Genomic DNA, 21896 nt, shown 5'->3' with positions numbered 1-21896 from the left:
TTCAATTGGTGGCATTGAACATTGCTATTAATTACTTTTGAGATCTGAAACATCTGGGTGTCTAATTGTCCCCAAAGCAGACCACAAACAAAGTGGGGAAGCAGCTTTCTCTGTCTACGCACCCAAGCTCTGGAATACCCTACCCCTCTACATCAAACAAGCCGCCTCCGTGAACATCTTTAAAAAGGAACTGAAAACACACACTTTATACCAAAGCCCTCTTGATTTAATAATTGAATTTTATTGTTAACACTATTAAGATGAATCTTAAATGTGAGTTACACGGCAAGGTATGAAAAGCGCTATAAAAATAAAGTTATTATTATTATTTAAGTAAAACAAATCTCCTTGCCACAATGTTTACTGCAAATAAATCACAGCAAAGTCCTAACAGTATGTGGTGGTTATTTTTCACCTATTATTATTGTTTTTTTAATACGGTATTTATTATTTCTGAGGTGAAAATTATCCCTGTGAGAGATACTGTAGATGTATGACTCTCAAGTTGCAGCTTTTCTTATTCTTTTTGATGATTCCTGTGTTTCTTCTTTTTTGTAGCATGACACAAACTATTCATCTCCCCGACTGCTGGCTTACGAAGAAAGGATAAAAGAGAAAGATGCATTACTGCGAACCACAGAGGTAAAGTGTGCATGACTCACTGGATTGGTGTGAGATTTTATTGCTTCAACTAACTGTGAACTAGTTACTAGATATTCGTGATAATATAACATGGGCTGTGCATGTAATGTACTCCCTTAGATATAATGTCTGGGAGGCAGGACATACATGACCAAACCAACCAAATGAATGTATGTTTTGTTTTTCAGATGTAACATACAACAGAAGTAACTGTGATTTTAGAGAGAAACAGTGGCTGCCTGTTATTGTATTTGTTGTAAGACTGTCAGTTGATGTGGTCAAGCTGACCACATCAGTTTTTCTCCATTTAGAAGCACAACTTAATCTTGACCATGGGTTATCTCAAAAGAAAGTGGAGATAAAAGGAATGTGTTGGTTAGTGAATAAATAAGTGATATGTGGGGGAAACTTGACCTTGCCTTCTTTATTAGATATTAGACAAATAAGACTCAAAAAGCATTCAGTCAGAGAAAAAACACAATGATGATGAGACTCTATACTCAGCAGGTTTATGTACATGGAGGTAACAGTGACAGCAGGAGCACAGCTGTTCCAAGCTATTGTCACAGTCATGACTGATGTCTTATTACCGGATCCTTATCCCTTGCAGTGGTGGTGCTAGTGGCGTAGAATACCCTTTTCGGTATTGTTTTTTAGTCACCAGTTTAAAAACTCTTAATTTGTATCCTAAATCAGAATATTATGTGTTTTGTCTGCTTGTAACAGGAAGAGGTAAAAAGTTTGCGTGCTCATGTAGAGGGAGTGATCAAAGAAAACCAGAGACTCTGTGATGAAACTGCAAAGGTCGGAGGGGTCAGCCAGAAGGACTGGTGAGAAGAAATCTATTCTGTGTGTGTGTGTGTGTATGGTGGTTCAGCACTGTCAGCACTTTCTGGACTGTCAGCACTCATTCTCCTGATATAGTAGAAAAGTAACGCCTCCTCTTTTCTCTTCTGCACCACTGTTTGCCTGTCTCTGGGTCTGTTATTTAAGTTTACAGTACATTTATGAAATAATGAAATAAAAGTATTGTAAAACCTTTTGATTTTCCTATAATCTGCTATATCTTCCCCTTCACTACTCTACCCTCTCACTTATCTTAATATAATGCTGACACAAACTTACGGTATCTTCACATTATAAGATCATTTTTTACCAACCTCACTTTTAGTTCCAAGTTCTCTGATAGTCAACAATGTAGTGTTACTTCATACTTGGCTAACTCAATTTAAACATAATCTCTCTCTCTTTCTCTCTGCAGTCATCAACTACATCAACTACAACAGCAGGCCATTATGGTGCTGAAGGACAACCAGATTTTGATTGATCAACTTGAGGCTCAGCACATGGAGGCTAAGGCCAGCCGCAGTAAACACCACTCTGAAGGTACAGAAAATCAAATGTAGTGTAGTTTTCTTTTTGTGATCTGCTGTGTTTTGATTTTGACTGTTTACACCCAGTTTCCCTTCCCTCTGTCCTCTCTCTGTGTAGTGTCGAAGGTGTCTAAGCAACTACTGTTGTTGGAGGCAGAAAAGCAGCGTTTGGAGGAGGATCTGGAAGAGAGCAGGAGGCAGATGCAGAAAAATATAAGAGAGGTCCAAGTCCTGCAGGCCCACCTGAAGGATGCTGTCACCTGGGATGAACACTGCAACATTACTGGAAAACTCAGGAGGTATCACAATAATGCCTCTTATTTTATTGCATACCTTTAAAGATAAGAGCCACAAGCATTCTTCTGCTGAGTGAGGACACAGCTCTTTTCTCTTGTGTCTAGTCAAACAGTTTAACATATTAGATTAGTGGTACGCATTCTCTCCAGCCATATGTGAGCCCACATTCTCCTCCAGATGTAAGAGCTTTTGCCATTGCCAAGAGCTCACTTCAGCTTTGTTGTAGTTGAGCTTCTTATTAATTCAATGTACAACTGATTTGCGGTTTATAAAACAGGAAGTAGCACCTGAAGATTTATGGTTTTAATTGCAAGAGGCATTAGGATCTGAAAAATAGTAATAATAATCTAATGATGTAAATTAGTATTAGGTTTTACATACATGTATTTGTTAATGCTCTGATACCTCTTTTCATAGAAACACAGCTTTCCCCCCGCCCCACACACACACACACACACACACACACACACACACACACACACACACACACACACACACACACACGCACACACACACACACACACACACACACACACACACACACACACACACACACACACAGAGCAGTGACATCAAGTGAATTGGATAGGGCAGGGCAAGGGGTTATTGTGTGCGGAACAAATCAGGTTTTTGATACAGATTGGGCAACAGCACAACTAAAGTACTACTTTCTGACTGAGTGGGTGTCAGTGTCATAAGTAATGTGAACTGTGGAAACTGCTGCCTCCTCTAATGCACGAACCTTCTAGTCAGGCTTGCCTCCCCATCCTCCACACCCACACCTGTTCACCCAAAGCTGTCAGCCTAGGGGAAACACTGATCAAATAGCAGATGTTGTGTTATAATGTGCTGAAAAGTCTGCTCTTGGCTCCCAGGCAGCTGGAGCAGCAGGAGAGAAGGAACAGGAGTGAGACGGACCAGCTGCTTCTTAGAGTGTCCCGTCTGGAGGAAGAGAATAGGAGTCTGGCTCTGGACAAAGCCAATCTGACTGCTGATGTAAAGAGAATGGAGGCTGAGATGGAGCTCACCAGACAAGCCAACAGGTACTTAATATTCACCGGCCTGTGTCAGCTATTATACCATACATGAACACTGGTGCATGCCAGACATGTCCTCGATGGATGTATTTCTAAGGGACGTGTTTTGTCAGTTAAGTCATCACAAGGTCAAATTATATTTGCGTTTACATTCTAACTGTATTATGGACACAGGTGTAAAACTGAATGTGGTTAGCGTCTAAATCCAATAATGAAACGTCACTTTTTGAACCTGAGCAGGTAGCAATTAGGACAGACAGATGGGGCAGCTTGCTCAGCACCTGTGGTCAAAAGACTGGACTATACCTGCTCTTATGCTCTTCTCCAAACCTGTGTGTTGTAAGCTGTGTTTGACCCGTTATTGTCAGAATAGATTTTCTGTGGGAAAGTGACTGAAAAAGTAATTGGTTTGATCTCTGGACTCATGGGATAAGTCTGGGCACGGGCCGGTAAAGGTCTTTGTTGTCTTTAAACTGTTTAAGTGGAGCTGCTGTAGCCTCGTAAACCAGCGTCTCGCGGAAATGCATTTCATTTCATTTCGACGGAGAGTCTGGCCTCATTCCCCCTGTAAGCGTTTGGGGTGGACGGGAGCTGGGCGGGAGTAGTAGCGTTGACAGACAACCCCATTCAGCCAATCAGCAAGTTGCTGTAGTGACGGGGCGTTGCACCAGTCGGTCCCTGATTGGCCAATGTGCTGTGTCAATCACAGCGGCGACACTGATTGGCTCGGCCTTCTGAGGGTTTCAGGCCAAACGCTTACAGCGGGAATGAGGCCAGACTCACCCTCAGAAATTAAATGAATTGCATTTCCGGGAGAGGCTGGTTTACAAGGCTAGAGCTGCTGTGCTGGCTGCAGATCAGCCTGTGATTAATATGGGAGATCCCAGAGGCCTGTTACTACGAAGCAGGATTTGAGCTTATCGAGGTAACTTCAGGGTTAACTCTGGCCTGGGTTTTCTGTACTACGACAGTGGTTCACTTCTTACCGTGGTAACTTATGCTGAACGGCTAACCAAAGTCTGGAGTAGGTTATTCCAGATTGAGATCGCCAGGTAAAAAAGCTCCGCCTCCTGACTAATCAGTTCTCTTGGAAAAGGCCATCACCGTTGTTAGGTGATAGAACATTGCAGGCTACATACAGGAAGTGTCCCCCAAAAAAACTGGGAGCTCTGATAATTCTTAGTTTTTAGATGAACATCTCTGAAGGAGATACATTCTCTCTCTCTCTCTCTCTCTCTCTCTCTCTCTCTCTCTATCTATCTATCTATCTATCTATCTATCTATCTATCTATCTATCTATGAGAGATACATTTTTTCATCAGAGGGACTGACAAACCTCTGTGAGTGAAACGTTCCACTCTGCTGCTGCAGCTGCTGTCAGACGTGTCCATGTCTGCGATTGGTCAGATGCTACGAACAACGAACTCCACTCATTTCATGTGAACACACTCATAAGAAACCTGGGTTGATAACCACCGTTGTGTGACTGCTTAGTACTATTTCATTTCATACTTTAATTGTCCCTGTAGGGAAATTTGTCGTGGACTCACTGATGGTCCGCAGTTTAAAAATAAAAAGAACAGCAACATTGAATAATCGCACCAGGCAACACACATCACTAGGGGTGTCACGATTTTGATTTTTTATCGAAATCGATCGAAATTACGTCACGATCTCGAGCATCGAAGTCAAAGAGAGGATCGACGATCCCCTGTCCCCAGCTCCGGAGCTCAACCCTGGAAAGGCGAGTCAAGTTTGTGGAGAAAGTCCTAGGAAAAACAGCCGTTGCACGTCTGGACCCCCTCCTCTCCGAGTCCAAGGACCCGGCTCCGTCCGAGTCCGGCGACGAGGAGCTCCTGGCCGGAGACCCGGTTGAAGACTGGGCGGCCCACATGGAGTGTGCTAGCGGGTTAGCTGGGTCTGAGCCGGGCCCCTCCGAGGGCGCTAGCCAGCCGCTACCCGAGTTAGCCTGCTACCATGACGAGGAGGACGTCCTGGACATCGGCCTGGATGTGCATGGTTTGTCGGAGGATGAAGAGGAGCTGTTGTCGTCGGGTCAGTACGCCGCCGCTGCTGCGTCGGTTGACCAGGTCGACACGTCCTTCCTCTCACTGTACCGTCGTGCAGCTGAGAGACTCGAAGTGAACTGGCCCTCTCCTCCACCGGCTCAGAAACCGTCGCGGTTCTCTGGGTTTTTTCTTCCTCCTGAACCGACGACGGTGAAGAACAGCCTGCCCATGTTCCCTGATTTTGTCGCGGAGCTCACCTCGACATGGAACAAACCGCTGTCTACCCGCGCCACGGTGCCCGGCTATGGACAGTTTTTGGACCTGGATGGAGCTGAAAAGGCTGGTCTGGTCAACCTCCCTCCCGTGGAGGCGTCCCTGGCAGCCTACCTGGCCCCGGCCCAGAACCACGGTGCCGGTCCCACTACGCTCCCCTCCAAGCACTGCAGGTTCTCCGCGTCGCAGCTGGAGAAGATTTACCGCACCCAGGCGAGCACGGCCCGTGCACTGTGCTCCGTCACCATGCTCCAGACATATCAGGCTATGTGTCTGGCGGAACTCGGGTCACTCATGTCTCATGACAGTCCACTGTCCCCTCTCCTGAACGAGGTTCGATTACATCCTCCGTGTGTCCCGCTGTGCAGCGCTCTCTCTGGGTAGAGGGATGGCTTCCACGGTGGTGGCGCAGAGGCACCTGTGGCTGACTCTCTCCGACGGACCGGGACAGAGCGGTCTATCTGGACGAGCCAGTGTCGGCTGAGGGTTTGTTTGGACAGTCGCTCGACGCCATCCAGGCTAAATTTGAGCTGAGGAAGAAGCAAACCGAAGCTTTGAGCAGCATCATCCCCAGGCGTGATGCTAAGCCCATGCAGCCAGCCAGACCGGCACCGCCGCCTCTTCCCAAGAGGACCGCGTCGCCCGTGAGTTCCGGGCCCCAGCCGGTGAAGCAGCAGACAACCGGCCAGAACCCACGCCCATCGGCCTGGAGCAAGGGCCCGCCATCGGGCTTCCAGAGGGGCTCAGCGCCCTGGAGGAAGAAGAAGCAGTCATCCTAGCTTCAGGATCGACTCGAGAGGGGCTTTAGCAGCAGGGAGACGCTGCTGCCCCTCAGTTGTTGCCGCCAAAGAGGCCGCATTCATGTTACGTTCAGGGGGCCAGTCCCGTGAGGCGCTGCGCTCCCCTAACACAGTCTCCCAAGCACAACACCCCCTCACACACAAGTGCCCCAAAAATGGTGCCTATTGTTCACTGTGTGAATGTTGCAAATGTTCTTTTATTGAATTCAATAAAGACTTAGTTTTGTTCTCAAAACATTGCAAATCAAATGAGCCGGAGGAGACCAGTGTTGCTGTTCCCCTCCGGCACGCCAGAGGGCGACAGCCCCTCCCCCACAGTGCTGCAGGTCAGTCGGCTGGCGGTTCACCCATATAAGAACTAGATGACTCACCCGCAGCTGTTTCCCAATAAAGCGTAGCCAGTACGGCGGCCATCTTGGGACGGGCAACTCTCTCCCTCAGAGCATGTTCTGCTATAATGACCACAACTTGCTCAGTTTTTGTCCGATTTCAAAACGGTTTGATTTTTATGAACGTTTATGCAGTTATGATGCAGCATATTTAGAATCACAGATAATTTTAATAATGTATTTTTTTTTGTAAAAGTAACATTATAGTGACATTATGCAAATAGTTAAAGTAATAGCTACATACTGATTTATTTTTCACAGAGTTATGAATCGTTTTTTTAGTGCAGATGACTGGATCACCTATCTACTGCACTGTAACTGCAGCCAGAGTCAGAGCAAGTTGCCCGTCCTCATATGGCCGACTGTGATCTACGCCTGCGTGTAGTCCGATCTACCCCCTTGGGTTCACCTCCCTCGGTGGCGCGCATGCGCAGTCTCACCTTGGGCAGAGAGTACCGTTGCCGCGGGTTACCGTTTACAGTACGGAACCCGGCCGCCTCGTTTCCACTCTGTAGTAAACACAGTAGTAGGAGACAAAGCAACAGCAGTTCTGAGGGAAGGAATAAACAACTTGTTGAACAAAAGAATGATACGAGTTGTTCCCGTTTCGGAAATGAACAAAGGTTGGTACAGCCGTTATTTCGTTATTCCGAAGAAAGGAGGGGGGCTCTGTCCTGTTGTAGATTTGCGAGTGTTAAACAAATATCTACGGACTTACAAGTTCAAGATGCTTACACTCAGACAGCTGCTGAGCGCGATCAGACAGGGAGATTGGTCTGCAACTACCGGTCTGTCAGAGCACAGGGCAGCTGCGGTTCACCGCTGCCTTGCTTAATTTCAGTTGGGACACAAACTGCGTTTCTGAACCAGTTTACAGCTGACGGGCGTGATGGCATTTATTATCGCGGTAGTGATGCTCGGGCTGTTAAAGATGCGAGCGTTGCGACGCGAGACTCTATCTCACCGTCTGTGTGCAGCAGTGAGAGGGGTTTGGACGCCAGCACAGTGCAGGCTCCACATCAACCACCTGGAGTTATTAGCGACCCTTTTAGCTCTGAAGCATTTTTGTCCCGTTCTGACAGGCCATCATGTTCTGATCAGGACAGACAACACAACGGTGGTTTCCTACATAAACAAGCAGGGGGGGACACACCCCCTTCCCCCGTTAAAACTGTCAACATTTTCTGTCCCTCAGAGCCACACAGGTTCCAGGGCATTTGCCAAGGCCCTGGCAGCTCCCTCTTCGCAGGGATCTCCTCTCCCAGACGGCCTACCTGTTGAGAGGTCCAATTTAATAGCTCAGGGTCTGCCCCCAGATGTGGTGGCAACGATCCAGAGTGCGAGGGCATCATCTACTAGGGGCCTATATGCCTACAAATGGCAGGCGTTTGAGCAGTGGTGTCAGGACCGAAATGTACTCCCATTTCAGTGCTCTATTGTGGATGTTTTAACATTCCTTCAGGAGCTGCTGGATAAGGGTCTCTCTTTCTCAACGATTAAGGTTTATTTGGCAGCTGCATGCCACGTTGGTTTTGATGGAGTGACGCCAGGCGCTCACCCTCTCACTATGCGTTTCCTGAAGGAGTCCGCAGGCTGAGGCCTGTGTTTAAACCCAGCGTTCCCTCATGGGATTTAGTGTTGGTGCTTGAGGCTCTTTGTGGACCTCCATTTGAGCCTATTGAGTCGTAGTAATATGAAATTTATTTCATACAAGACAGCATTGCTGCTTGCTTTGACTTCTGCAAAGCGAGTGGGTGACCTCCATGCTTTGTCTGTGCATCCTTCTTGTACCCAGTTCACTCCGGATGGATCTAAGGTTACATTGCGTCCGAATGCGGCGTATTTGCCTAAGATTATCCCCGCAGCCTATAGCTCTATGACTTTTGAGCTCTTGAGCTACTGCCCCCCTCCATTTGCATCTGAGGAGCAGAGGAGGTTAAATTCATTGTGCCCTGTGCGTGCACTACGCACTTACATAGACCGCACCCAAGGTGTGCGTTTATGTGACCAGTTGTTTGTCTGTTTTGCTAATCCGGCTAGGGGCAAGGCGCTGTCTAAACAGCGGCTTTCCCACTGGATTGTGGAGGCTATCTCCCAAGCATACAGCAGCAGGGGTCTTCCGTTACCCCAAGGTGTGAGGGCACATTCAACCAGGGGCATGGCGGCCTCATGGGCCTTGTTTAAAGGGGTTTCTGTGAGTGATATCTGCGCTGCAGCCAGTTGGTCATCACCGCACACTTTTGTTCGGTTTTATCGTATGGACGTGACAGCCCCTTCAGTGGCTCACTCTGTCCTTTCTGCTGGCTCTACGATGCACTAGAGCAGGGGTCTCAAACTCAAATGAGCTGGGGGCCACTGCTGGCACTGTCATCTCAGTGGAGGGCCACTAAAGTTTTCAAGACGAATATAAAAAAAAAATCACAAATATTTCTGAAAACGGGGTCTATTTTCAAATATTGTACGATAATTAGGGCTGTCAAACGATTAAAATTTGTAATCCTTTAATTTCCTGAGTTAATCACATAGTATTTTTCTTTTTTGCTTGAAATACCAGCAAGATGAATGGAAAGCATAAGAAACATCCAGATCTGGACGTTTCTTATGCTTTCCAAATACCATTTTCATGGTATTTGGTATTATCAGCTGTCAGAGAGAGAGAGCAGCCTCGTTTGGTGACAAGAAGAACAAGTTCTCTAGTGTAGGAACATGAGGAGAAAAAACATATACTGTAAGTTTTCTGCATCATAAGACCCCCCCCTCCCACACGCACACGCACACACACACCACCCCCCTCCCTCCCTCCCTCCCTCACCAGCTGAATGAACGGGAGATTGGGGGGGGGGGAAAACTTGCTAGTCGAAGCGGCAGCTCTACGTCGCGCACAACCACAACAACGGCAACAACAGCAACAGCAACATGTTGCAGTGGATTATCACTGTTTGTGTATGAGACACCGGGACCACGTGCAGAGCGCAGCAGGACGACTCCTCAGTCCATGAGTTTCATGTCTGGCCGGATCATGTGAATCCAGCTGCAGAAATATCCGGAGGACGGGAGCGTCGCGCACCGTAGTAACTCACACACACAGACATGCACACACTGCCTACCTGTGATCACGTCTGGAGAAGGCAGCTTCTCTGTTTCCCCCAACTACGAGCGGCCCGAGGTTAGCGCATTAATTACGCATTAAAAAAAATAGGGCCGTTAAAAGCATTTTGCATTAAGGCATTAACTTTGACAGCCTTTCCTACTTTTCACGTCAAGACGCGGGCCAGATGTAGGGGGGCCGCGGGCCGGATGTGGCCCCCTGGCCGGGAGTTTGAGACCCCTGCACTAGAGTATTGGAGGTTTGGCTCCGGTTCGGTGGCTGCTCTGCGGGGCGTGTATACATGTCCCATACAATAGGCTATGTGTTGTACCGAGTGAATCGACTGAAAGGGAACGTAATGTTATGAATATAACTACTGTTCCCTGAAGGAGAGGAACAAGGTACAACACTACGTTGCCCCGCTACGCAGCTGGGCTCGGTGAAGAGCGGCTATCGAACTGAAGGATGACTGTGGTGGAGCACGTATATGCAGGCGTGGCCTCACATATGTCACCACCACGTCATCTGCCGTAAAGGCGTGAATAGAGGTTTCTTCAGTTAGGCCACGCGTGGGCGTGATATCCCATACAATATGTGTTGTACCTCGTTCCTCTCCTTCAGGGAACAGTAGTATATTCATAACATTACGTTTTCCTTTACTTTTTATTTCGAGACAACACTCACTCATTCTCTCTCTCTCTCTTTTTTTTTTTTTTTTTTACCAGCGGTGTCAGCTGATGTGCACGTCTGCAGCAACCCAAACAAATGCACATGTTGACTGGCTCTATTCCAGCCACATGATTAGTTCGGCGCAGCGGAACTCTCAATATCATTGGCTATTTGCCAAAACATGGATGAAGGAAAACTATCGACCACGTCTCATATTTCTATCGAAGAAAAGTTATTTCACAATTTATAGCGTTTTATCACCCAGCCCTGGTGGGCTATTGTCCCTCCTAGCTGGGAAACAGGAGAGACACAGCTCTAACTACACAACACCGACAAGCACTGAGAGCCGCATGTTGCAGTGACGTTATAAGATAAAAAATAAAAAAAAAACCCGCAAATAATAAGCCGACGAAAAGGTGCAACTTGCCACTTTTTGTCGATGTATTATTTGCGGGGGCTTTCGGGGGATCTGGTGACGGTGGAGGATCCGGGTCGGGACTGATTCACTGTGGACCACCGCCAGTCTGATCAGGACCTGATCCATGGCAGCACAGCAGCTGCAGCTCTGCCCCGCTGTCTGTCACATGACTCTCGCGTATCAGCGCAATCTCGTTTACATTACATTAAGCCGACATCAGGAGAATAATGAGACACGACGGTAAATTAATTAAAAATAAAATTATGATAATGTACAGATATAAATATATTTGTTTCAAAACCTTGGGGGCAATTTTGGCCCCTGGATCATGATTTTTGGGGGCATGTTACCTTTATATTGTAAAGAAATTATTTAAATGTGACCATAGTGCCTAATGTGATACATTATGGAAATTGCATCACTTATATGTATCCCATCTTTTGAAATAAGATTTACTGTACAAAATTTGATGAATAAAACCAATGATCGTAGACTAGACTAGTCTGAAAATAGCATAGGCGTCTGTGCTGTAAGAAAAAGAAAAAAAAAAATCGAGAATCGAATCGAATCGTGACCCTAAAATCGAAAATCAAATCGAATCGAGGATTTGGAGAATCGTGACACCCCTACACATCACACATACAAGACAGGTGCACAGCAAACAAACAACTAGTCGAGTTACTAATATTTGGCATATTTTAAAATGTGTTTATTTGCCAAAGGTTTTGAGTACAAAACCATGCAGTATGTAATAAAAGTTTAAAAAAAACAAAAACTTTTCATTCTGATTTGATAATCGGCTCTTTATAATATAATATCATTCATACAGTAGGCTATATAGTAGTATCAGTCAGTCATTTAACTGTTTAGTACATAGGAATGAAGAGCGTTATTTGTTTGGTCTGCTTTGGTCTCTTGGAACCTTCTCTGCTCCCTGTAGGCAAAAGCTGAGATTATTTTGGCTTTCTCATTTTGAGGTGTAAAGATTGTCAGGAGGTGTTTGATTAACCAACAGTGTTTTCACCCTGTCCCCACTGAGCCGACAGGGACTCAAGATATTATCCAGTTATGTGCTCAGGTCTATTTTCTGGTCTTCTCCTGTGCTTATGTCTACCATGTTCTCGTTAACCCCTGTTAACCCCTGTCTGTTATTTCTCCCCATCTTCTTTCTTAATCATTCACTTAAATCGTCATTTACCCATTCTGTCCTTCCCTTCGTCATCCAGGAAGGCTGAGAGGAGAATGAGTGTGTTGAAGCGGCAGAAGGAGGAGTTTGTACTGAAGGAGGAAAAGATTCGGCATTACCTGGGAGCTGTCATTTCTGTGGCGGAGCATATTTCCCAGGAGAGAGATCAACTGTTACACATGGTACTACTTACTACTTTACTTTAGGTACTTTACCACCTCCACACATATGCCTCATCCAGTGTGTCCTTGACCTTAGATGGTGTCATGAAAGGGAAATTCACACCATCATAATTTTACCAATTTTCTATCATACTTCACAGTCAACAAGACAAAAAAACAGTTGTTTTCAGAATCACAGAGTTTATTTAACCTTTAGGCTGTTAAAATGGGTGGCAGTTGAAGCAGCAATTGAAAGACAGAAACCAAAATTCAGTGGGTTTATCTGGAAAGCAGTGGTTATTTTCTGGGTCACCACTGTGCAGGCAGGTAGGATTATAAAAACAAGCTGGCCCAGAGCACAGGCTGTCAGGAATCGCTGACATGTTATAGCAACACAGGCAATCTGGGAAATGCCTGGTAACCATAGAGCTGCCCTCTACATTACAGAGAATCTAACAGATCTACAGAGACAGGGAAACTAGAGAGCAACTTTTTGATACCTTTGGCACCTGGTAACTTTTGGCGCTTTTCTACTGGCGCGGCACGGCACGGCATTTTTGCTTTTCCACTAGCCCTAGTACCTGGTACCAGGTACCATTTTTAGTACCTCCTCGGCCCTGTTCAAAGTGTACAAAAAGTGTCAAACACTGACACAACACAACACGAGAGCCGTTTCATATTCAGACAGACAATGGATAAAATAAATAAATACAGCAAGGATCTCATTCAAATAAGTAGAAAATGAAGAAAATTAAACAAACAGAAACAAAACAAAAATAAATAAATATTGTCATGTCAATACATAGGTGTGTAATAATCACTGTTAACAAATTCCATTAAATGTCAGGAAGTACAATAAATACCTTTTCAAAGTTTTCTAAAAAAGTTGTGTTCTTCTTATTTTTAACTAAGGCTAGGGATTTATAGAGAGAATTGAATTCAATTAAAAAATGAGAAAAGGTTGGTTTGGAGGTTGCAAACTTTTGCTTATGAATAAAGTATTTACCAAATAAAATGAAAAAATTAACTAAATACTGAAGACACCTGTTCTTCTTATTTTCATAATAACATATAACATCTTTAATGGAGAAGCCGTATGACATGTTTACATGGGAGAAAATATAAGAACACAAGTCTGACCAAATTTTCATTGTTACATTACATTCAAAAAACAGATGATTTAAAGTTTCTTCAGTATGGCCACAGAAAACGCAGGAGCTGTCCAAATCTATAAATTTTGAAATGAGGGAGTTAACAGGATATATTTTGTGGAGAATTTTAAAATGAGTTTCTTTAACTTTGTTATGCTTTTTCCCAATCTATGTCTTCTATATGAGAGCGCCAATAAAACTTTCCTCGTGGAGAAAGCCTCTTTTTACCATGAAAAAAAATTCTTATATGCTTATTGTTACATTTCTTGTCTTTTATGTTGATACCATTCACAAGCAGAACAGATTTACCCTCTGGTCTGATATATATCTATGCGATACTATAACGTGACGTCAGCCGACTGCCTTCTGCTGATTGGGCAGAGCGTCCTCGCTGGAAGTCACTGGAAGAGTCGCGAGCGTTACGTCCGACATGAGAATCAAATTTCAAAAACAGAGCGGCAACAGCGCCAGCTGATCTGTATCAAAACTGTTGTTATTCCTTCACCTGAGATAGGCTAAATGTTGCTGTGTGTAAAACCCATAGACTGTAAAAAGAACCACACTGTGGTCTGTTAACGAGGTGCAGACGAGTGAGTTTGTAGCTGACGAGCGGATCGAAAAAAGAGACACGGACAATGCGGCCCCGCGATTTCCTCCGCGATCACCCCCGTGCCGACCCGAGTAGGGTGAAGCTGCAGTACCGGAGTAACCGTAGCTCTAGGACCGACCGCAGGTCTAGGACCGCAGCTCTAGGACCCGTTCGATTTGTGAACTTGTAATATAATGGTGCGTTCCAGGCAGGCTTTTTAACCCGTAAGTCACGACTTCAAGTCACCAGTTACGAGTTTGTAGCGTTCCAGGCAAGTTACGAGTTACAAACTGGGAACTGGGAGTAGATCGATCTAGTACGAGTTCACAGGTGGGAAGTTACGAGTTTGACTGTACGTTCTAACGGGTAACCATAGGAACAGGTCGGAAAAACACGAGTTACGGGTTGCCTGGAACGCACCATAAAATTCAAAGCGGAATAATATAACGGTCAAAGCGGTGACCGTTTCCATAGTAACGCAGCAACTTCCGAACGTTGGGGGTGTCGGGGCCGGGCATAGACTGTAAAAAGAATGGACGTAGCGTCCGTGACGTCACCCATTGGTTTGGAGGAGTCTGTTTTGTGCCGCTACTACGGGGGTTTGAGCCGCGCCATGTTGGATTCTACTTGCCATATTTGGAGCGGTGCGGCCGTTGGCCGGCCGAGAGCCCGCCCACTGGCCTCGTAGCAGCGGTCGCCGGACCTGTCACTCAACGGTTCTGCTCCCTAATTGGCCAGAACTTTAAACCTAATAACAGTAAAACGGTAGAGTTTAAAAAAAATTCACCCCCCTCAGAGTGTGTGCGGGGGTAGAAACTATCGATTGAGACCAAAAAAATAAAATGTACCAGGCTGTAAATATGTTTTTTTAAGCTGTAAAATCGGCTATTTTAACATGGGGCTCGATTGGAGTTGCTCCCTTCTGGAGCCAGCCCCCAGCGACAGCCGAGGGGATTGCAGCTTTTTGAATGCGGAAGTGAGCTTCACTTCTCAGACCGACAACTGCCCCCTTGGGGCCGGGGCGCTGTGACGTAAAACGAACGGGTCCTAGACCTGCGGCCCTAGAGCTACGGTTACTCCGGTACTGCAGCTTTACACTATTGGCCGACCCCGCCCCCGCTGAGAAGGTACTAGAGAACTCAGCTGTAGTGGAAAAGCAACTTTACCGAGCCGAGCCGAGCCGTGCCGTGCCGTTCCGTGCTGTGTGTAGTGGAAAAGCGCCATTTGTTTCAAACAGTCTGAGGCTCTTAATGTCAGCTGTAAGATGTGGGGGTGATTGTGTAAATATGATGTATGACTGTGTGCATTTAAAAACGTTTTACTGCCACACCATACCAGGAAGAAAGTATTTTTCAGTATTTTCAGTTTCATTATTTTGATATGCATGCTGTCATAGCTTACAAGGACACTGGAATGAACATTTAAATTTATTTTATCTCTTCATGGAAGTTCTGCACATCTGAATGGAAAATACAGAGTGAGTTTATTTAAGTGAGTGACCCAAGATTTTAAATGAAAACAATACTTGACACAAGCAGAGGATGAACAAATGTATTTGAACTTGAGACTCCAAATACATAAAATCACAACAGCTAGCATTAGCTCTGTATTGACAAGACACCTACAGCGACCCAGGGATTTCAGTAAGACATCACCCATAAATAAATGGGGGGAAAAAGCTGTAGAGGTGAGTGTTTATTAAAGAACACACCTATGTTACTACTTAAATCCACCTGAAAGCTTATCTTATAACTCTATGAGTAATAGATGTTTCTATTACTAGATGAATGGCTGAACTCTGAGAATTAGCCAGAGTGACATTTGCTGTCAGAGTTGGTAATACAGGAAAATCTCAGCGTTGAACTATGTCTATATTGAGCTCTCATACGCTTGCAGAATGTGCCTGACAGGCAGTAATGAGCTGCTGCTGTACACATGGACCAGGAGGGTGCATTGAATGAAGGTATTCATGTTGGTAAATCTGGCTCTGACCTGACGAGTGGAAGTGTTGTGTGCCAACTCCAGGCTGCGTACTCCTGAGAGGGCAGTGCACTCACTCAGTGAATTAATATCCTCAAATGCCTGTTAGTTCACTTACTGTAGCTTGATTTTTGTGCAGGCTGTTGACATTCAGACGCAAAAACTTAAACTCGACTAAGGCTTCACTTCGGTCAAAGCTTATAATCAGTTTTTAGTTGCATTTGATTTGTTAATCAATAGTTCAGAGCCAAAAGAATGAACACAGCAAATCTCGCAAGTATTCTGTTACTTGTACATTTTTATGTGATTTAATGTCAGCAAGAAAAAAACACACAAGCATGAAACCATAGAAAATGAATGCTCGGAAAATGTATTGTCGCTGCTATGGAGTGTTGTATTGATTAACTGAAGATTGTTATTATTTCATGAAAAACCCCTTTTGTTCGCTCTGAGGCCTAAACCTGTCTGGAATCATAACATTGCTTTGGTAGTGCATTGTTACATTTACACTTGACTGATGTTATTGCGATTCATACAATGTCTCAGGTAATGCAACATCAGGCTTGATCTTACTGTACAGTATTATATATTTTCACCATTTTGTGTTTGGACATTGCAATTTTATACATAACAGTCATAGCTACATAATACAACTTATGAAATCAAACACTAAAGCTTATCTGAAACTATAAGTAGCTGCACTGCACTGCGAGCTCTGCTCAGTCAGTGTCATGTCTGGCAGAGGAATGGAGAAAGTTTTTCTGGTAAATGTTAATGGATGCAGGGACTTTGCCATATCTGTTTAGTGCATAGCAAGAGCTTGTAGAAGGTCAGACTCGCACTACATCAGAGGCAGCAGGTCTAAAGCTAACAAAAACTAATTTTGTCTGGATGAGGGGGCAAGGTGACCGCAACAGTGTGTGCGTGTGTGTTTTTAAGTAAGTACTGTACCGGTATATATTTTTCATCTTTTTTGCCTTTAGTCGATAGTGTAGTCGAGAGAGAGAGAGAGAGGAAATGGGAGGCAGAGCGAGGGTGAATGACATGCAACAAAGGGCTACCTGAGTCGAGATTCGAGGGCTGGCTGCAGCGAGGACTATGCGTCTGCTCTACCAACTGAGCTAAATGACGCCCCAAGATATTATTGTTGATTATTTGCTGTATTGTGATTAGAGCACATTAGCAGAACAGCGGAGCTGTTTCCATAAAAAAAGACTAGCACATAAGGTTTAAGTTTTAATTGTGGTAACTGCAGTGACTTTGTAGTCTAGGGTTACAGTATTTATGTTACTGTAGTAACAGTTTACTGAGATTCAGGCTCAGAAGCCAGTTAGATCTGCCCTTTCTCATTTCTGCAGTTTACGGTGACCATGATAATTTCATATTAAGTGACCATAGCTAATTGCTTTTGTGGTTTCCCCGTACCCTTTTGAGTTGTGAACTCAGAACTGAACTCAATTAAAGTCGGAGACCTAAATTGAAAATGTTTGTGGCAGTGTTTGTGCCTCCCACAGGGCTACTGCAAATTTCAACTGTCTTCTTTCTCTTCATTTACCCATCTCTCCTATAATCCATTTTTCCAATTTCCTTCACCCACTTGTGCACTCCACCCCCCTCTGTGTTCCACTCTTAGATCAGTAACCTCCCATCTTCCCTCTCTTCCTCTCCAGGCTTCAGTTCTTCAGCAAGAAAAGCAGGGATTCATGAGCAGGATACTGAATGGCACTGTGCGATTTGGAAAACTACAGGAAGAGGTCAAAGTAAGTTCCTTTATTTAAATGTCACATTCTCACCAAAATGAACCCCTATGAAAAGCCTATTTTACCATGAAAATTAAGTGTCAGCATTTTTTCAATTATAAAATTTGAATCAAATGTTTGAGAAGTTCCTTATAGTTCTGGAGGACTTATCCATTAAATAATATACAAGTTATTTCAACTATAACTCCTGTTATCAGGCCAGTTTTGGTAGGGTACAACTTTGGGTCAGTTGTTACAACATACACATAAACTTAATTTTGCCCATGATGGCCCTCCACTCTACTTCTTATTGATCAGGCCACTCCAGTGCACTTGATAAACCATCTGTTATCAGGCCTCACCACCACAGTTGTGCCTCTCAGATTGACATCCTTTGAGCTGATCGTATTGGCTCTCTAAGGACTTTAGTTTTCAGTCTTTAACAGAGTCCAGAATCATACCACACAAGTGAGACTGCTGCTGTTAGTTACATGTTTTTTTTTTTCTAACCTGTGGCAATTTACAGGGCTTCACGGGCAGTCACACATTCTTTGTTTGCATCTTCTTTATTTCTCATGCTCATTAATTTCTGTTGCTATAAACTATTCCGCTTAACTGACACTGGTGCTATAACTGCCACATATACACGGCAACTATTTTACCAGTTGCCTGGAAACGTTCCTATATACTATTAGTTCATGGACCATAGGTGACATGAGAATACAGAACGGAAACCTCTGTGCAGATACAGTCAGATAGAGACAGACGTTATGTCCACCTACAATTGGTAAGGTGTAGGCAAGAGCTTCCTAATAATCATATGAACTGGGGAGAAAGTCATGCAGTGCATATGCACACAGTTGATGAGTAGCACAATGCAGTGTGCAGCACGATGAGCTGCTGGACAGCCACTCGTAGCAATAATTGTTGCTTTCAAAGATCTCTCACTACTGGTGTACATCATTGTCAGCGAGTGCCTTTTCGAGGTAGATGCTATAGATTGTAAACACAGTCTTGACTGTAGACATGAAGACTGTGAGAAAAACAACAACATAAAAACGTATGGATTCTTCCCAATGGAGCTTATTCAAGGAATCACCATGGCAACCTTTTCTATCTCTGCCTACAGTGTCATCTTGGTTTGAAACTTGTCACTATGGCTAACAGTTGTGCTGCAACACTGTATTGGTTCAGCCTCAGTTAAGCACAAACATGCTATTAGTCTTGCTGCAGTAGTGCCTTGCTCCAGGGCCAGTGCTCTGTGTGTGTTCCAGCTGTCAGAGGCTCTTGTCACTTGACCTACGGGAGGGAAAACATTTTAGTAACAATTTTATTTGTGTCTCTATAGCAACAGCCCGGATAGAAAGGGGTGTGTGTTTTCATTTGTGAATGTGATTTCCTTCTGTTGGTGGTGATCAGAGGAATGATAGAGGAAAGTTGTAGATATTTATTCCCTTCCTCCTTTTACGCTTGTGTTCTCCCCATTACCCTCCAAAAATGAGAGATTAAGTAAGACAATGCTTAAAGGAGGAGCTATACCAGAGGTTACACTGGAGCTGTGCATAGAGATTGTTTCAGGTTGTTTTTAGGTTGAAACCACTGCCTGTGATGCACTAAATCCGGGTCATGCATCATCAGGTAATGATACAGTTATCTCACTTGGATAGACTATTCAAATGACAATAAAAGTCTAACAAGCTGTTGGGTACATTCCTGAGATTTTAAATCTCAATGGTCGTATTCTCTCAAAGACATCAAAATTGAGTTTCAAATGTTATACTGTATGTTTTCTGCCTCGCTGTTTTACCTGCCTCAGTCACATTCATACACCACAGTCCCTTTTGTATTCCACTGCATCTCACAGCAGTTAGCAGGTGACTCACTCTAAGATGGCAATGTGAATTCATAGTTTTTGTTTTTTTATCCGTTGCTCTCGCAGCTCATGCAAATGAAATACAACACTACCAAATTCCTGCAGTTGCTTTTTGTTCTAACTCCAGCTTTCACGCAGTTGTTATAATAAACCTATGGTGATTGAAATTAATTTAGCTGCTTATCAGAAACGAGGACAGGGGTTTTGTGTTAAGTGAATGCTATAAAGAGAGGACAGATTGTAAGTACATTATTCATGTGTAATTAAAATTCATGCCCCATCTTTTTAAACACCTGAAAATGTTGAATATTTTATATGAGTGCTTGTATAAATATAGCTAGGTCACACGTTTGCATGACCCATGCTGCTTGACGTCAGCGTGAGATGACTTACAGGCAGCGAGCCAAATCAAGGAGTTTCTACTCTCAGGACAAATCCTTGATAAGTGACACCTAACTACATTACTTATTGTCAACTCTGTTAATTAGTATGATTTGTAAAGAAGAACAGTTGAATGACAGTGAGATCTGTGGATTATCCTGTGAGATGCTGTAGTATGGTCTGAGTTGTCTTACATTCACACAAATATGGTAATTCCCTTTCGGAAGTAAGAGAGCCGAGATTTCTATCTTTATACAACCTGCCACTCAAGCTGAGAGAGATGAAAGGCGGGGTCTCATAGATGTCGGACTGTACAATCAGCAGGGCAAACGCTCCACTGAAAAGCACTCTGTCTAACAGCTCTGCCAGCCAGGCAGAAAATAAAACCTCTCTCTACTGTCTGACCTGCTGCCATTGTCTGTCATCTCTCATTACTATGTTTCTCTCTTCTGCCTCCTCTTACTTAGTTTCCAACTGGTTGCACTATAGAATGCGTAGCAGATTTTTGGCGGGGAGATATTTTGGGGTGTTTTTTGCCTCTATTTGAGGGAGAGACTGGGGGAATGACATGTGCAAAGGATCATCTTGGTCAGGAGTCAAACCGGCGATCAGCGCTTCAGGCATATGCCAACATGAGGGGCACTCTCTAACCGAGTCAAAAGGCCATCTCTCGTCTCCAGCACGTCCAGAATTCGGCTGTGAGACTTTTAACGAATACTAAGGGACAAGACCACATAACACCTGTCCTTGCTACTCTGCACTGGTCAAATTTAGGGTTGATTTTAAACGTACTCATTACGTGACTTACTTGTACCTTATGAGCCTAGCCGCTGCTTGTGCTCCTCAGGTATGAGCCTTCTAACTGCTCCCACAGCCCGCCAAAGTCTCTAAAGTTGACCGGGCATTTTCTATTAGAGCCCCTCAGCTGTGGAACTCAGTAAAAATAAATTGGCACATAAGCAACATGTAGAAAATAATTATCCGTTTATTTCATTGTCTACTAGCATCTTTAATCTGAAGTGTGGCACTAAGAGAGCTGAGGAGATCATGGACAGAAACACAGGAAAACATAGGACTGGGTAGAGAGACAGTGATAGAAAGATGTTGACAAAAGAAAGGCAAAACAATCACAGAATTTACTGCACTTACACAGGACCCATTCAGTTCAAAATTATTCTTCCCCAAAATGCTACATGTCAGTTTTTATGAAGGAGATAATTACATGGAGCTATAATTAATAGTTGAGGGCCCTCAGTTATCAGAGTTGTAAATGACCATGCTTATTGATTGCCACTTCCAGTCACATTAAAAAGGGAATTTATAAAAGCAAAACATAGTCTAAAGTTTCTTTTAAATGCAGCAGTAAAAGTAACTCAATGCTGGTTACAAATCCAGCAATTCAAGATGTCACACAAATAGCTTTAGCTAAAGGAAAACTACCCTAAATGCCACATAAATACAACCATGAGGGGCCACACAATAACAAATCCACATGACTGAATTGTGGCCATATGCAACGGGTCTCATTCATGAAACGAATGTGTGTGAACTGTTGGCAGAGGGAAATCTATGTGCCTTTCTGCATTCATCAATATTTTACTAGCTCCGACCTTTTCATTGCTACCAACAAAATCTACACCTGCTCCTGACTGCTCGTAGTGCTTGTGTCAATTTACAGTAGGATTGTACATAATTATTGCAGTTGCCACCATTGGAAATCACAGTTTTAATTCATATGGCGCTCTGGTAAGTACACAATACACAACTGCCTTTGAAACACTTAATTTAAGATTATAAATATTTGGAGAGAGAGAGGTTTCAGGGGTCGGACTGATGTGTTG

At 44.2% G+C, this 21896-nt stretch overlaps 1 protein-coding gene across 1 annotated transcript in view; it reads left to right on the top strand.

The window, feature by feature from the left end:
- cep89 (centrosomal protein 89) overlaps window positions 1-21896 on the top strand; it is a 58666-nt gene that overhangs the window by 13236 nt on the left and 23534 nt on the right. Inside the window, exons 9-15 of the mRNA XM_084001573.1 lie at window positions 559-642; window positions 1369-1472; window positions 1904-2028; window positions 2134-2314; window positions 3188-3355; window positions 12222-12363; window positions 17733-17822. Coding sequence (XP_083857699.1) covers window positions 559-642; window positions 1369-1472; window positions 1904-2028; window positions 2134-2314; window positions 3188-3355; window positions 12222-12363; window positions 17733-17822 — 894 coding nt within the window. The remainder of the gene's footprint in view (window positions 1-558; window positions 643-1368; window positions 1473-1903; window positions 2029-2133; window positions 2315-3187; window positions 3356-12221; window positions 12364-17732; window positions 17823-21896) is intronic.

The sequence above is a fragment of the Trachurus trachurus genome, assembly GCF_905171665.1.
Source record: "Trachurus trachurus genome assembly, chromosome: 3".
Taxonomy (NCBI): domain Eukaryota; kingdom Metazoa; phylum Chordata; class Actinopteri; order Carangiformes; family Carangidae; genus Trachurus; species Trachurus trachurus.
This window is presented reverse-complemented; position numbering and strand designations above follow the sequence as displayed.